The sequence below is a fragment of the Syngnathus scovelli genome, chromosome 20, assembly GCF_024217435.2.
Source record: "Syngnathus scovelli strain Florida chromosome 20, RoL_Ssco_1.2, whole genome shotgun sequence".
Taxonomy (NCBI): domain Eukaryota; kingdom Metazoa; phylum Chordata; class Actinopteri; order Syngnathiformes; family Syngnathidae; genus Syngnathus; species Syngnathus scovelli.
Window position 1 is genome coordinate 1,582,501 of NC_090866.1, and position 17,872 is coordinate 1,600,372.

The following is a 17,872-nucleotide window of genomic DNA, read 5'->3' on the forward strand; positions in this document are numbered from 1 at the left end:
AACCACGAAGAGGCTTATCATTGGACCCGCGGCATCCGGACACTGCAGGAAAGAATTTGCAACATGACCCAGAAGGAGAAACATGATCAATATCCTTTGATAAATGTAGAATATTCTAGTTGGGTTTAGTATGCCACATGCAAACAATCAAAATTAAGTCAACTTTCTGTTCATCTGCGCTATAAAATCACAAAGCCCCAAATAGTGAGAAATTATGCAGACACATTTGTGTTTGTCTATTATTTTGATAATTTTCCATTCATAAACAGATTAATATTCACGCGATTCTTATGTCATTTTAAAACTCATCCACGAGATCATTGTGTGTCCAAACCAAGCTCAGTTACAGATCTTGTCTTGTCTCCCTGTGTGGAGTTTGCATGTTCTCCCCGGGCCTGCGTGGGTTTTCTCCGGGCACTCCGGTTTCCTCCCACATCCCAAAAACATGCTTGGTAGGCCGATTGAGCACTCTATATTGTCCCTAGGTGTGAGTGTGAGTGCGTATGGTTGTTTGTCTCTGTGTGCCCTGCGATTGGCTGGCAACCGGTTCGGGGTGTCCACCGCCTACTGCCCGATGACGGCTGGGATAGGCTCCAGCACGCCCGCGACCCCTGTGGGGACTAAGCGGTACAGAAAATGGATGGATGGATGGATCTTGTCTTGGCATGGTGTGGTGAGTTGGTGTACATTACACGACCGTAAGTGTTTGTTACTTTGAATTCAACACAAGCTTTCCAAATATTATCATCGGCTGTGTAAAATACTTATTTTACTGGAGTGCGATAACTTCCTTGATAATACATGTCACCTGGATTCAGGCTTACCTGAGTCGTGCTGATCAGAATCATGATGATAAGATGAGCTATGATGAAGTGCAGACATTGCTACAAATGATCAATATTGACTTGAGTGACCAATATGCCTGTGAACTTTTCCAGGTATGTGACCTGCCTGTCATTACTATTTAACTTGACATCTGTTTTATTTTTAAAACAAAATCTTTAACAGTTGCGTCTGCATCAAATAATTGTTTGACAGAAGTGTGATCACTCAGCCGATGGGCGATTGGACCATGGGGAAATTGAAGTTTTCTGCAGAGAGTTATTGCGGAGACCTGAGCTGGATGCCATCTTTATGCTCTATTCCTCTAATGGATGTGTCCTCTCAACTGCTGATCTGAGGGATTTCCTCAACGACCAAGGAGAGGATTCTTCATTCACACATGCCCAAAGCCTCATAATCACCTATGAACTTAATGAATGGGGTATGCTTACCAAAAAATTTCAGTCATACGATGTGCGTTCATCAACATTTCAAGTTTGGTCATTACCCCACATTTACATTGGCCAACAAAAAAAAAGAAATCAGAGATGGCTTCTTGTGTCCCCAAATGATATTTGAAGCTGTTAGGTTACGGATTTTAGTTATTGATCTGACTCCAAATTGCGATCAACACTTAACACATAAATTGCTATGTCCTAATCCACACACTGGCGCACCTAACAATTTTGCGAGTTCGTTCTGTCAAAGTGAAGACCCGTAGATCAATCAGACCAAATTTACCAATTGTTTATTCCTGACAAAGCGCACTAATACAGGCCTGGGTCCCGGGTCCCTCACACTAAAACTCGTGCGTTTTTGTGACCACCAAAAGACGACACATTCTTCCGGGTTGCCCAGTTTTAAAGAAACACAATATGAATATTAAAGCATGCAAAATATTGTGAGATGATTGGTCGATGGCCATCTCCTCCCCGTGTCGGTGCTATCGCTGAGGTCAGGTGGTTGGATTTTTCCCGTGAAGCCCGGGCCACATCGACGTGCTGTTGTTCTCGTTCCTCAACGACCTTGAGGTGTTCTCGTCCGGTACTCCCTGTCTGGGCCTATACACAACACTTCAACGAAAACAAGTTCATGCAGTTTGCCTGCACATTCTTCGCCACCCACCAATCCACACGAGCACTCCAATACTAGATATTATATTAATATGATTATAAGTTTAACACAACCTTAAAAATATGTTTGCAAACTGCCGAAAGCACATTTCCCTTTATTCCCTCTCATGACCTCATTTATGAGGTCATCACCCGTTACTCTAGCAAACAGCTACCAGCGCGCTGTCGGTCCTTCCTTCCCCCCGCTGCTCATGTTGAGTCACCAGGGTATATTGGCCCATCGGTGGCAACGGGCCAACGGTTTTCTCGATCAACCGGACAGTGAGTGACCTAATACATGGAATACAACAACAATCGCATAAAATCATAATTGTAGTAAAAATAGCTACAGCAACAAGCACAGACATGATGAGCCCTTTCCAGCTTCCGAACGTTTTCATCCAATCAGACCAAATATCGGTGTGTACGCCTGAATGATCTTTCATTTTTTTGTTCAGTGTCCTTAGTCCTTCCAACGCCCTGGTCAGTCGGCCTCCTGGTGCCGTGTTGTTTGGGATGAAAGTACAACATGCATCACCAAACATTCCACACACACCATGTTCCTTAGCCAATAGCATGTCCAACGCAATTCTATTTTGGAACGCCATTAACGACGTTGCAGCCAATTGTTCATGAACTGCGGCAAATGATTCAGCTGTATAATTACCCAGTCGTTGGACATTGTAATGAACGTAATTAATACGGTCTACATTTTTATTGGGGGTGATCCATAGGAAGATACTTTCGAATCCCGAGGACACTTGATTAACGAGTTTATACTTATCTGGCACACCCCGGGGCACTCCTATAGTGTCAATATATGTTGGATCGTCGTTGCTCAACCACGGGGGCAAAACGTCTCTTTTGGCTCGCTTCAGGAGCCCCCCCAGTGGGGACTCCAGGTTCCAATTGAGATTCTGTATTTCAATGGGGACAACCACCACAGGCATTATCAACGACACGAGGGCACAGATACCTGATGCATTCTTCGGCAAGCGATCCTATAATTTGTCATCTCCACACCACAACCGGATGTCACTGGTCTTCCTCTGCTCCTTCCATCACTGCTGGGTGAATTCTGGCATGTCCTGTTAAAGCTTGAAAACAAGTGAATTTGGAAAAAACTGTGTATATCACAATTACAAATTGAAACCTACTCACCCATTTCTATTTTACCACTCCCCCCTTTGACACATTCACCCAATGTGTCATTACGTATCAAAAGGAACCTGCAAAGCGTCCCCTCTCATCACCACACTCATTGTAGCCAGGCCCGCGGAACCTCTAGTTACCATCTGGGCCCCGGGACCATCACCCCAAGTCCTTGAAACTTGACTGTCCACCACACACACTCGGCATCACAAACAAAAATCATCGCACTCTTGTCAGTGAGCTTATAGCCCGGCTGACAGCGGACATTTGTACACACAAAAACAGACATCAAGTATCAAAATAAAAACAGTCATAAAATGAATCCTGGCGCCCGCGGATCATGTCCTGAAAACCACGTCATCAACAAGTTCATCATAAAAACCAAAAGGGCAAGGGTTAACATATTCTTGTAAATCCAACACAAACTTTCCACGAATGCAATCGACAACCTGCAAGAAGGAAAACAAGTTACGCAAGCAACGCGCAATCCGCTCCTTGGCTGGTGGCTGATGCTGGAAAAAAAAAAATCAAGTCACACAGAAAAACAAAGCAGAGCGTGCTATTGTCGCAAACACGTTCAAGCGTCAAACAATTGGTCACTGTCCACCTAGTCCGTCACCCCGTCGGGGGAGCTCAAAGTCGTCACACGTCAAATCGTCCAAAGTCTTGCTGTTCGATACTAGTTCTGTCTTGTCTGACCATATCACTGAAATGGGCCTTCTCCATCACACCGTTTTGTTGTCGATGGTGCCCCTGATTGATCATTGAGCCATGGTTCCGGTCAGAACTCATCACTTACCAGTTCCAGACCCTCCAGTCTGTACCACCCCTTCAGGTGAGAGGAGTTTTATCCTCAATTGCAAACACATCACCCCAACTTCAGACCTCTCTGGCCAATCATACTGCGCACACACAGTCATAGATGATCACATGCGCACGCACCCATCCACACACTCGCAGACACACACATCCATCTCTATGACTCAGCTCTCCCACACTAAGCAAAGTTAGTATGTTAGTGTGCAGGCAAACATTGACTCCTAATAGTAACTCTTCACATTTGGACATACTTGTCAACATGACCTATTGTAAAATCTCCAATTCAATTTTCCATAAACTCGCCCATCAGATTCATCGCAAATTGTCATATATGTCTATCTGGGGGGGGGGGGGGGAACGACCGTGGGACCCGCGTGTCAGGGGAGCCTCCATAACCTCAGATTACTCCTACAAACTCAATCTCTATTAATTATCCTAATTAAATTCAATAAAGATGGGTCCGACTATTTCCTCTGGATTTTTACATCATCATTTGGCTCTCCCCCTTTTTCCTGTTGTCTAGCTCAAATATGTTTCTCAGTCTGCTTCTCTTTATTGCCCCTCTTGGCGAGTCTAACTCGCCCCTTTTTCTCTTCCTAAAAATCCTGCCTGTCACACCATCCAGCACCTCTCCCTGCTTCCTTAAATCGTCACCTATTTCCACTCCTTTCATCCACTCGCTCGCGCGGTCTGCCCCCCTCTGCAAAGCTGCAGCTCCACACAGGGAGCGCCAAGCCCTCTCCCTAGAATGGGCAGTTTTTAATGTAATTTACGTCATTGCTGTCCAGATCTTCTATCCTCAATCTCCCTTGCTGTCAATTCCTGTTAAAATGCCAAAATGCCCCTGTTCCTCTTGACTGAATCCACTTCAGTCCAAATGTCCTATTCTAAAATGTATCTAACTCGACTTCTACTTCTTAAGCCTGACGAGCCAAAATATCAGATCTCGCTCTTGTTTCTTACCGTTTTAGCCTATTTGTTTTATCCAAATCTGTTCAATCTCTGACTATGATCCTTTTCTCTGTAGCTCTACGCATTATTAAATTTTTATCAAATCTCCTCAGTTCTGTCAAACTCAGTGCACAATGAAGCTCCTGTCCACCTTGACCCAAGCTCCACCCAGTTTGGTAACGCCACAGCAAGGAGTGCGATTTGGCCGTCGGACACTTCCAACACCCCTGCGTCCCAGAGGCCACACAGAGTGTCTTCCATGCCTTGGTCCGCCTCTTTCGGCCAACGATATTGAGGCCGTTTGATAGGCTGCGTCTCATCCATTTGGAGATCAATAGGGACCACCGAATGACAAAACCCGACATCAAATGGACCCTGGGACCACAGTGTGTCGGGCAAGGCCGCCAGCATTACTTCAGCGTCCTCATGATCAGTTAACTCCCTACCGTTTGTGCGGGACACCAACATCATCTCCAGCAATCCTGTGTCTGCCATGGGTTGTTTAATTTGGTATGCATTCTGAGACTCAGACCAGTACAAATTAGGAATGTGAGTTTTCCGCCAATCGGTCTGTTGCAACAACTGCTTGACCATTGAGCCCAATTGTCTGGCCTCGTGTCCTGGGGCAAGAGCCAGCGAAATGTGTGGCACCCCTCTCTGTTGCCCATTTTAACATCTGCGCTTCCTGTCTACGCTGCTCATCGGCTTGATCAATTTTCTTTTTTAGCTCCTCATTCTCGGCAGTCTATGCCAGCTTTCTCCTTTCGTCACATTGGACGGTTGAGGGCTCGGACCGGGGGTGGAGGTGTCCACGCGGGATGTGTCCACGCGGGATGTGTCCCCCTCCCGGGCCCGTCGCCTCTCTTTATTTACTGCTTGTTCAATCAACTGTACAATACTCTGATCCGCCCTTTCGCCTTCGCCCTCGACATCCACTACCATCCTGCCACCCAACGTCACCACCGGAGCCATTACTCCGGGGTCACCGTACGGCGGCGGTCCAACATAGCTCACTCCGAGTGTCGGGGCACTCGGGTGTGTCACATCATGCAAAGATGGATAAATGCCCTTGTATTCATTTCTTTCCTTGTCTATTTTCACTGCTTTATCTACCCTTCTTTCTCATGCTCTTGTTAGCCTGCAATTGTCCAAATCAAAAATGTTATTTTCTTTTAACTGTCTTTCTTTTGAACCTCTAAATCGCTCGTGTTGCTAACCTAACCTAACCTTAAAGAAAGGACAAACAGATTACTCCCAATAGCTCCTCATTATTTACGAGTTAGCCCCCCTTTCTTGAACATTCTCTGATCCATGCCGTCTTCCTCCTCACACGCCTGCACCCACACAGGGTGTGCACATAAACACACACACCGAGCGCACACACAACCGCACGTACACACACACACACGCATCCGCACGCACGCACACACAGACAAAGGGATTCGAATCCATCTCTCATGTAGCTTCTTTGCCACTTTCTATTGGTCAATACCACTCACAATTTGCGCTTCCACATCAGCATATACATTCCTTCAATCTCACTGCTTCAAACATTCACTGAGAAACTCACACTGTCCCTGCCCCGCCCGGGCCATAGCACGTGCGAGGGGGGGTCGCGGCACCAATGTTGACTGGTTACAGGCTGGCCGTTTCCTGCAACAATCATGATGCCGGCCCACCGCCCGCACGAGCATAGCACAGGCCCACGCGCACAGCCCAGACCCGCGACTACGCGCGAGTGCAGGCACGCTCATTTGCTGTCTCTTATTCTCATCCTATCAAGCCACCGTTCTAGTAACTTTCTGTCACACGCCTTATTTTCTCTACTGCCACACCTTGCTCATCTTAGTTTCTCTAACCAACTTAAACACACCATTGTCCACTTCTCAATTTCCCTATTATCGCTCAAAAGCCTCCTAAACATTCTCCATTACTGATTTCTTCCATAGAACACACATCTTACTCACACACACTCATATACACACCCACTCATGAGGATCCTCTGCGCGCACACACACTCTCCCCCCAATTTGGTTCATTTTGGATATTTTAGCGGTCTGATCTCTCACAGGAGGAACTGTTACCACCGGATATTTTTTGAGGAGGCCTCACTTCCCCTCGAGGATCTCTGAAAAACCCCAGCTATTTGAATACGATCGTCACCGCACCCTTGTCCGCCACGACGAAGCACTAGGTCCCTGACCTATCCTTAGTACGCGTAAGTCCCTGACTTTACCGTACACGTTACACACGTAAGTTCCAAACTTATTCACCGTATGTATCTTAACTTCATGCACACCTTATTTGATCTGAACGACAGTCTCCTCTTAAATTTCCTCTTTCAATTTGCAGCATTTCGACTTATAGTAACAGGTATTCTGCTTACCTTATCGGTGATGAGCTCAGGGTTGAGGAGACGTCGTACCAGCTCAACGTTGTTCAAGTTCAAGTTCAAGTTTACTTTATTGTCAAAAATCCTATGTAACAGGGTTACCACAGAAGTTTGAAATTGCGTTTGACCAGTCTCCAATGTGCAGTTTAACTAGAAACATTTAAATAAGACATTGACATAAATCTCTTTCTTTCTCACACACACATACACACAACACACACAACACACAGCTAACTTACTCATACTGAATTTACAATTTCTTTCTCTGACATATTCATTCACAACATAAACATAGACAATGCACACTTACACATTGCAGTCATTCAAACACTAACATGCTGATAAACATGTGCAATACTATACAATAAAATACTCTCTCTCACATTCACACACACGCACACACACACACACGGTGTGTAATAAGAGTATTGACAATACAGACCCCCCCACACACACATACATACACAGCAGCAGAAGTACAATCAGTGGTCATAGAAGTAAAGTGAAAAAGTGTATACCGTATTTGCCGGTGTATTGGTCGACCTTTTTCGATCCAAAATCGACCGAAAAAAATCGACCTCGACTTATACACCGAGTCATAAAATTTAACTTCGTATTCATCGCTTCAAATGTGATGGTAACCAAGGCCGTTTCTCATGCATCTCATTGTGCGTTGCACTTAGAAAATTTGAACCGGGCGGCGTGCGCGAGTGTGCGGCCCGCTGGAAGTCGAATGAGGCGCCGCGATCTCCTCCGCGGTGCTTATAAACAGCCGATCCGCTCGGCGGGGGCTATTTTCGGCCACTTGGCGCGTGCGCACGGCCTCCCGGATGTGCCGGGCGGGTGCGCGAGCTCGCCGGCCGCTGGAAGTCCAATGAGGCGCCGCGATCCCCTCCGCGGTGCTTATAAACAGCCGATCCGCTCGGCGGGGGCTATTTTCGGCCACTTGGCGCGTGCGCACGGCCTCCCGGATGTGCCGGGCGGGTGCGTGAGCTCGCCGGCCGCTGGAAGTCCAATGAGGCGCCGCGATCTCCTCCGCGGTGCTTATAAAGTGCCGATCCGCTCGGCTTGGAGCTATTTCCGGCCTCCCGTTGGTGCCGGGCGGCGTGCGCGAGCTCGCCGGCCGCTGGAAGTCGAATGAGGCGCCGCGATCTCCTCCGCGGTGCTTATAAAGTGCCGATCCGCTCGGCTTGGAGCTATTTCCGGCCTCCCGTTGGTGCCGGGCGGCGTGCGCGAGCTCGCCGGCCGCGATCTCCTCCGCGGTGCTTATAAACAGCCGCATGCGCACGGCCTCCCGGAATTTGAACACATTTCGTCAATAAATTTCGCATATTGAATTTTGAAGTTTAATATAATGCAACAATTGAGCTCGACTTATACAAAGGATATATCATAAAATCGTAAATTTCCGTCGAATTTTAGGGGGTCGACTTATACACCGAGTCGACCTGTACACCGGCAAATACGGTAACTGTATATAAGGTGCAAGAGTAAAGTGCCAAGTGGCATGGTGACTTTGGAATGTTCAAGTGGTTTTCCTCAGTGTGTTCATGAGTCTGATGGTTGTGCGCTTATTCCAAACGGTTCGCCGACCGGGAGACAGCCAAGACACCGGACAGTGACACTGTCCGGTGTCTTGGCTAAAGACCACGAGTTGTCAATTACCCTTCTCTTGACATCACGTCTGCGGTCACCAAGAAATTGTTAGGTTACAGATTTTAGTTATTGATCTGACTCCAAATTGCGATCAACACTTAACACATAAATTGCTATGTCCTAATCCACACACTGGCGCACCTAACAATTTTGCGAGTTCGTTCTGTCAAAGAGAAGACCAGTAGATCAATCAGACCAAATTTACCAATTGTTTATTCCTGACAAAGCGCACTAATACAGGCCTGGGTCCCGGGTCCCTCACACTAAAACTCGTGCGTTTTTGTGACCACCAAAAGACGACACATTCTTCCGGGTTGCCCGGTTTTAAAGAAACACAATATGGATATTAATGCATGCAAAATATTGTGAGATGATTGGTCGATGGCCATCTCCTCCCCGTGTCGGTGCTATCGCTGAGGTCAGGTGGTTGGATTTTCCCGTGAAGCCCGGGCCACATAGACGTGCTGTTGTTCTCGTTCCTCAACGACCTTGAGGTGTTCTCGTCCGGTACTCCCTGTCTGGGCCTATACACAACACTTCAACGAAAACAAGTTCATGCAGTTTGCCTGCACATTCTTCGCCACCCACCAATCCACACGAGCACTCCAATACTAGATATTATATTAATATGATTATAAGTTTAACACAACCTTAAAAATATGTTTGCAAACTGCCGAAAGCACATTTCCCTTTAAAGCTGATTTAAAAACGTCTTTACTTTTCTCTTGCATATCAAGGTTTTGAGATACAGTAATTCCTTGTTTTTTTGCTGGGGTTACGTTCGGCAAAGAACCTGTGATAGGTGAAATTCGTGAAGTAGTGTTGGGTCTAAATACGATTAGACATTAAATCACTCGCTGGAATGAAGAGGAGAAGACAACCAGAACAGGTTTACTCGCGAGGAGAACGATAGAGAAAGCAATCTCAGTTACAACCTCCATCAGTTCTGAGACCTTACTCCACGTGCCCCTCTTTTTAATGTTATGGTTGCCCTGGTTACAGAGGCGTTGCTACACTAAGGGAGGGGGGATTGTGTCTGTAGCAACGCTGATTAGAAAAAGAATGTACTGTGGTGTGAATTAGCACTTCGCTGTTGGCTCGTGACCCCCCGCAGAGGCCGTCCCCAGCCGTCTTCCCTCACAGTTGGCTGACTCGTTCTCGACTGAAGCATGTTGATTGCCGCTTTGCTGTGGAACAAATGCAACTAGACCTTTGCTAACTTTATCTACTTGGTAATTAACACATAATAATAATAAGTAACTTGTCCTAAACATTTCAACACACATTAAGCAAACTTGAGGTAACCGGTATGCAGTTCCTTAAACAAACATTGAGTAAATATGGGATAACTTTTATGCAACTACTTCTAACTGTATGTAACCTTTAACAAAGAAAAACAGGTCTGATAAACTACAAGCTATGAACCAAACCTATATCTAAATGAAAACGAATGAAGTTCCTGTGAATCAAACAAAGACCATGTCACCTATGCAAATAAGCCCTGCTCATTGTTAGTGAAGGCCTCTTACGGGAACCAAAACACACAGACAACATAAGGACAGGAAGGATACAAATGGCTGACAGGGATCAAAAGACATCCCTATCACTAAAAAGGAAAAACCTAGATAAAAGGAAAGATAAACTCGTAAAGGCGAGGCCTCCAGGTCTGGCAGGTCAAAGCTTCACTTAAAATTATTCCAACAAGTAGAAACCTTTATTTTTTTATATCATTTGTTGAACAAAGAGAGGTAAATGCTTTCTCACAAATAACTACAGTAAAGTAACAATCTTAATCATCAATATGAAGTATGTACTGTATAGTAGGATAAATTTTGACTCGCGTATTTCCTTGCACCTCTGACTGTGCTGCTGCGGCCTGATTCCACTCTAGAGTGTGTTGGATTTGGTCCGCAATTTGGGAAGCGTGCTAGCTGCGCTTCATGGCAAGAGCCTATAGCCAATCACCTTTTATCCAATTCACTCACTGCATGCTCGTTTTTGTTCTTCAGTTTTAGGAAAAAAAATAAAACACGAAACAAAAATTAGACTTAAACGGGTTGGTTAGTTCAATCACAATTCTTGTTAAGAAAGCTGTTTTCAGGAAAAATACTATACATAGCTTGGCTTTTCTTCCAACAATGCTCAAGAGCAGAAAGTCCCTGTTCAGAAAAAGCGACGACAAAAGTTCTTGGTCAGTTTATATTCAGTTGCACATGCCGGTGGGGGCCGAGTTCGATGGGTGATGATTCCATGGGGGTGGGCAAGTTCGATGAGAGTTGATTCCATTTAAGTGAGGGGGGGTGAGGGGCGATTTGGTGTGTGTGGGGGTTGACTTGGTGGGAGCTGTTGTTTTTCCAGTAAGCTGTCTTTCGGACTTGGCGATCACCCTTTGGCTGGGTTCTTGGCTGTTCTTCTCCTGCAGCTCTCCCTGTGGCACCTCTGCTGGTTTTATCTCCAAGTCTACTTCCTGTAAACATTTTTCCTCCATTCTTGCACAACCGACCTTCTGTATACATCCACTCCACCCTCTGTCGCACATCATTCATTCATCATCCTGCCAATTTGAAAAAAAACATGTCCGTTTCAACTTTGAGACGTAAAATTGACAATGAAAACTGTCTGTTTTTTGGGCGCTAAATGTGTACGTATACCCCAGCTACGTTACAGGTTTGAAATTTTGGCCCAACTCAATTTGTAATTGAATAGCCCTCCAGTATACAGGAGTGAATACAAATCTGACATTGTGGAGACTTTAATTGTTAGAGTGGTGCTCATTCTATTTGCAAGAACTACACGGGAGACAGTATGCACTTTTATTACTTGCAAGTGGAGAAAACTTTCGTCACTGTGTATACAGCCATGTTCGACCGAAGTCTGACTTAGGCCCCTTGAAAGAGCATATTTATTGAGAAAACAGGGTGGGGGTGAGAGTGGACATGTTTGGTGGTCACCTCAGCAACTGGTTAATCAGTGCAGGGGGTCCCAGCTCTTTGTTTTACAAGGTTGTGGAAACAGAAACTATTGAAGCATTTTGGATAACTAACTAACCAAGAATGTTTCCACACCATTTGGAAAGTTTCAACAACTGAATGTGGAAACTTTCCAGAGTCAAGGAAAGATGAAAGGTAAACAAAGTTAATCATTTGTCAACCCTAACATTAGTCATAAGCATTTTATATGGAATGCAAGGAAGATTCACCAAACGCAGAACACTATGTCAGAAGAGACTGGCAAGCAAGAAATATTCCAATCGCTACTATTAAAACGTTCCTTTTAGTTGAGCCCAACGATGTATTATTGCCACCACTTCATATAAAATTGGACTTAAACAGCAAGAGAAGAGTAATTCCAATGGGTTTGACTTTCTGTGCAACAGGTTTCCCAAAATAAGCAAAGCAAAAACCAGAAGGCATCTTTGTTGGCCCATAAATTTGAGAAGTTCTGAATGATCCAGATTTTGAGAAAGTGTTAACTGTACTCAAACTGCATGCTTAGAAAGCATTTAAGTCACTGTGTGGAGTTTTGGTACGAGAATGACACCTTTACATAAAGAGGGAGTTGAAAAGCTTGTCTGAAACTTAAAAAGAGATGTTGCTTTTCTCTAAAAATGCATTTTCTATACTCACCTACATTTTCCCTGCAAACCTCGGTGCAATCAGCGATGAGCAAGATTTCAATTTCTCCAGGCTGTACAAGCAATGGGCAGTGCGCTATCAAGGGGTTTGAAATGAACGAATGATGGGCGATGACAACTATTGCTGAATGCTGTATTGTGTTGATTCAAGCCATTGTTAGAAACAAAAATCACATTCAAAGCATGTTTATATTTTCATATTAATTTCCTTATCAACAAAGCAACCACACATGCAATTTTGTGCATGGTTTGGGAAACTGATCTGTTTAAGGGCAGTGCTAAAAGGGTTTGTTTAGAACAGCCGAGTTGCATATTCAAGATGTACCAATGCCTCCCTTAAAGTAAAAGCATTGTAAGCATATGCTAACTCGTCTATCTCCACTTTTTTACATTTGATACTCAAAGCGCTTCACTCCGCTTCATTCATTCATCTACTAATGACATACGTACCATCAGCAACAACTGTGGGTTAAGTGTCTTGAGCAAGGATACTTTGACATGGTCACAATGGCTGTTGCTCAAACCCCGAACCTCCGGGTGGGTAGACAACCACTCGACCAATGACCCACGCTGCCCTGCATGATGCTCATTGTGTTTTGTATATTTTGAATATTTGTTTACTTTTTGGTTAAAATTTTAGTGGCTTTGTGGTTTTACAACATTGCATTGGATCCAGTGTGTGTGTGATCCATATATTATGAAGCTTTGAAACGAGAAATCAGAGGATATTTAAAAAAAAAAAAAAACTAAGATCAAACAAAAGTTTGGGTTTCTTCATAAATATCACTAAATACGTAATGTTAAGTATTTAAAGTGCAAGTATTTGTGCAAGGGCAAATGCTGATTCTAAATCAGTGCAAAACAATCTAAAAAAGTTTCATTTTATTTTTGAAAGTTTGAGTTAAAAATTCTTGAAGAGTGTTAGTGAACAATGTTTAAATCTAGTATTTTGCTCAACAACTTACGACAGCCAGAGTCGACGTCAGTAGCACCCTATCTCCACTATATAGAGTGTTCTGCTTCTCCCTCCTGAGACACCAGATGGTGGACCAGAATTTTCTCTGATGTTGCTTTGAAGTTGTTTTCCATGGTCTCATGGAACTCCTCCTAAGATCAAGTTTTTGTTTTAGCAACCTCCAAAGCTGCATCCTACTTGGCCATCTGGTACCCGTCAGCTGTCCCACAGGCCAAAATGGCCAGATAAGACTCTTCATCTTAACTGCACCCCTTACACTAGTGGGTGTTGCCACCACAACAGGCACAGAGCACCTTATGACCGCAATTATGATTGGCCGCCTCAACAATGTAGGCATGGAACATTGTTCACTCAGACTCAATGTCTCTTAACTCCCCTGGGACGTGGGCAAAGTTCTCCCAGAAGTGGAAGTTGAAACTCTTGCAGGGGATTCTGACAGACGTTCCCAGCAGACCCTCACAGTACGTTTGGGTCTGCCATGTCGAATCGGCATCTTCCCCCACCATTGGAGCCAACTCACAACCAGGTGGTGATCAGCTGACAGCATCGCCCCTTTCTTTACCCAAGTGGCCAAAACGTGCGGCCGCTAATCCGACAGCACAACTACAAAGTCAAAGTCACTGACGAGGGTGTTCTGGTGCCAAGTTCACATGTGGACACAGGGATGAGAATTTTCCGCGGATCCGCGGATTTCCGTGTTTTTTTCCGTCAAAAGTATCACGTTTGTGAACCGTGTAAATCCATTGTGAAATTGTTTTTTATATATGTGGGGGGGGGGTAGCGAAGCGGGCAACGTTAGCCTTAGCTAATGTACATTTGTACTTTTACAAGCATGTGTGTTTAGAAAGTAACATAATGTTACATGTAGGCTAATGTTAGGCTATTGTCATGATATCGTTAAAGAATAAATCTTCAATGATATACATATATACAGTGGAGCCTCGGTTTTTGACCACAGTCCGTTCCAGAAGGCTGTTCGAGAAGTGAATCGTTCGAATTCCGAATCATGTTTTCCCATTACAAATAATGGAAACAAATTTAATCCGTTCCAAACACAAAAAACATCATTTGTAAGCATTTTTTCATTTGGGCATTTTTGTCCGATCACGCAACTGCAGCACACCGCCGAACGTCCAACCGTAGCGCGTCGCCGACTGCGCAACTGCACCGCGCTGGTCGCATTATTGTGACAGAGCCGTCGCTAAAATTTTGAAAATATTTTTAAAGACCTAATGTACTTTCCAAAATTTAAGTGGACCTCAATGCGCAGGGAGCTTAATTTGGTCCGATCGCGCAACCGCAGCACGCCGGGTGCTCACTGTCGCATTGCTTTAGGAGCATCTTTGTGTTTTAGGATGGCTTTACTGCTCCCAGTCTCTTCCTTTGGAGGCATGATTAGAGTCGATGCAATCCTCAGAGTAATGAGAACGTAATAACGAACGGAGTCAGTTGACATGCCGGTCCTCTCGGCTCATCTCGCGAGATATATATATATCATCGGCCCAGACCCACGGCTACTTTTCAGTATTTTTTCACATTTGCCATTCTCATCCCTGGTGGACACCCTTATGTTTGAACAGGGTGTTTGTTATGGGTAATCCGTGATGTGCACAGACGTCCAGTAACAGAACACAGATCAGTGGGGTGGTCGTCCCAATCACGTCCCTACAGATCCCCCTGTCCTTGCCCACGGGAACATTTAAAAGTACCCCAACGATGGAGTCCCCAGCGGGAGTTCTCTCCAGCACAACATCCAAGAACTCTAAAAAAGTGGGTACTCTGAGCTGCTGTGTGGTAAATTGGCACAAAGTTAGGATGTATCCCTGACTCAAAGGCAGAGGGAGGCTGCCTTCTTCTCCACTGCGGTGAACGCTAATATACAGGCAGCAAACCGGGGGGGGGGCAATAAATATGCCCACACCTGCTCAGTGCCTCTAACCATGGACAACTCCATAGTACGTATTCCTCTACGTGTCACGTCCAGTCCTCTGATTGTGCCTCGTAAGCAAACGTAAACGTAAGCAAACGGGTGCCTGTATATCACGTCTCTGTATAGCAGAAGCCATTGGCAGTGGAGGTACGTACTTCTCTACATGTTTCATCCAGTCATCTGATTGGTTTACCGCCCCGATCGACGTAAAACGTAATGTCCTCTGATTGATTCATCGGGTGCCTGTATATTATGTTTCTGTGTGGCAGAAGCCACACAAAACAATGATGGCGATGGTACATACCCCTTTACGTGACACGTCTAGTCCTGTGATTGTTTTTTTTTGTTTTTTTGTCCCGATCTACGTGGCAGAAGCCACACTAAACAATGGTGGCGAAGGTACGTACTCCTCTACGTGTTACGTCTAGTCCTTTGATTGTTTTTTATGTCACGATCTACGTCTACGCCTGTATATTAGGGAAGCCACACGAAACAACTTTACAGATTTTTGAAATTTGGTCCACAAGAAAGCGCACCTTCTTAAAAGGCGCACCTTCATTTTTTGAGAACAGTAAAGGCGTTTATGTGCGCCCAATGGTTGTGAAATTACAGTATTCCTCTCCTGCACATACAAATATGGTTCCAGGTTCCAGGTGAACTACAAAAATAACAAGCATTTAAAATGGAATGAATGGAATTATATTAACACAAGCTATCTTTGCGAATTAAATGTCTGTCATGTTTGTCTTTTGCTCAATACAGCTCAGAAGAATCATTTGATGACACCCAATGGTTTTACCATGTACATGCTGTCCAAGGAGAATTCTGTGTTTGACCCGGAACATGTTCGCGTTTATCAAGACATGAAACAACCACTTGCACACTACTTCATTTCCTCTTCCCACAATACATACTTGACTAAGGATCAGCTGACTGGAGAGAGCGGAATCGAGGCATATATCCGGTAAGATGTGTTTCTTAAAGCTTATATATATATATTTTTTTCATGGCACTGTTAAAAAAACTTTTTTTTTTGCATATTATCACACTTAAAATGTTTCAGATCATCAAACCAATTTGAAAATTTCATAAAGACAACCCAAGTCAACACAATATGTGATGTAAAAAAGAAGAGAGTAGGCACTTTACAAGATTTTGTCAGTCCATCCTCCACCTTTGTCCGCGACCTGGGCATCCTTCTATCCTCATACGTCTTTCTCAGTGTCCGTTCTCGTTATTTTAAAAGGGCTTCCTTCACCGGTCCATCCCTCAATCCATAGTCAATTCGATTAAAAATAAAAATAAGGTTCATCGGGAGGTGGAATATCGGAATTAGGTTAGGAATTGGGTTAATATTTAACATATGTAACATGATTGATGTTTATTGTTTGTCTGTTCATTTATTTATACTATATATGACCGGTGCATGACATTCTTAAGAATCTTCTACATATCTGTTATACTCTTTTTTATTCTCTCTTTAATGTGCCTGCTCTTGGGTATGGATACTGCCGTACACTGAATTTCTCTCTGGGATCAATAAAGTACCTACCTACCCACCTACCTACAAACCTACCTACCCAACCCCACTGACCCACCTACCTACCCACCCATCCAGTTTTTATGTGTATCTATGTGGCAGACTGCTGTCACATGCATGCGCGTGTAGTACTATGAGCAGATGCAGCCAGAGTATAAAAAAAAAAATACACCGTGAAAATAAACAACTATTGTAGTTCAACAATTTACTGGGGAATACAGATACAGAGCGAGGTAAAACTTATTTTTGCGAGGAGACCTTTTGGTTTATGGTAAACTTAGCAAATAGCCTTGCGGGCTGTGGGGGCGGGACTGTGGCACACAACAATACAGCCAGCTTTCTTAACTCTATCTTGTGTCAACCAGGAGTAGAGGTCCTCCTGTATTGCATTATACTTTTGAAATGTATAGATTTTGATAAACTGCAAAATAAAATCTAAAGGCACATTTTCATTAGTTATACTAGTAACTTAGTAAGATGCCTGTTGTATTTTAGAGCCCTGAAACATGGTTGTCGTTGTGTGGAGTTGGACTGTTGGGATGGAGATAAAGGACAACCAGTCATCTACCATGGCTACACTCTCACCTCCAAAGTGTCTTTTGTTGAAGTCATAGAGACAATCAATGAATATGCATTTAAGGTAAGGGCAAAACACTAACACTAATACTAATACTCGGTAAAACAATGCTGGGTTTGTTAAAAAAGGCTCATAAAGGACAAAAAGGCTCATAAAGGACAAACCAAACAGTGGCAACGGTAGACTGTTTGGTTTGTCCTTTTATATATATTAATATAATATATATAGCGAGAGAGAGAGAGAGAGAGAGAGAGAGAGAGAGAGATATTTGTTTTCTTAAGCTGTATGCCATAATCAGCAATATTAAAATA

General features: G+C 44.2%; 1 protein-coding gene and 1 long non-coding RNA gene across 10 annotated transcripts in view; one reads left to right on the forward strand and one right to left on the reverse strand.

Annotated features, from left to right (window-relative positions):
- LOC125989970 (1-phosphatidylinositol 4,5-bisphosphate phosphodiesterase delta-3-A-like) overlaps positions 1 to 17,872 on the forward strand; it is an 89,802-nt gene that overhangs the window by 16,635 nt on the left and 55,295 nt on the right. For 5 of the 9 annotated variants that reach the window (XR_007488758.2, XM_049756496.2, XM_049756498.2 and 2 more), the window contains 5 exons: positions 1 to 89; positions 809 to 938; positions 1,039 to 1,264; positions 16,207 to 16,408; positions 17,480 to 17,624. The exon at positions 1 to 89 ends at the window's left edge or, in 4 of these variants, runs on beyond it. Coding sequence is in view for 8 of the 9 variants with exons in the window: in XM_049756496.2 (XP_049612453.1) it covers positions 1 to 89; positions 809 to 938; positions 1,039 to 1,264; positions 16,207 to 16,408; positions 17,480 to 17,624 (792 nt within the window). In the remaining variant the exon portion in view is untranslated. Of the gene's footprint in view, positions 674 to 808; positions 939 to 1,038; positions 1,265 to 16,206; positions 16,409 to 17,479; positions 17,625 to 17,872 lie in introns of all 9 variants that reach the window. The other 4 variants (XM_049756500.1, XM_049756499.2, XM_068649201.1 and 1 more) reach the window with 3 other exon arrangements.
- The window catches only part of LOC137839769 (uncharacterized), a 203,226-nt gene continuing 186,907 nt past the window's right edge, over positions 1,554 to 17,872 (reverse strand). The window contains exon 2 of the long non-coding RNA XR_011085968.1: positions 1,554 to 3,031. This is a non-coding gene — a long non-coding RNA (uncharacterized lncRNA). The remainder of the gene's footprint in view (positions 3,032 to 17,872) is intronic.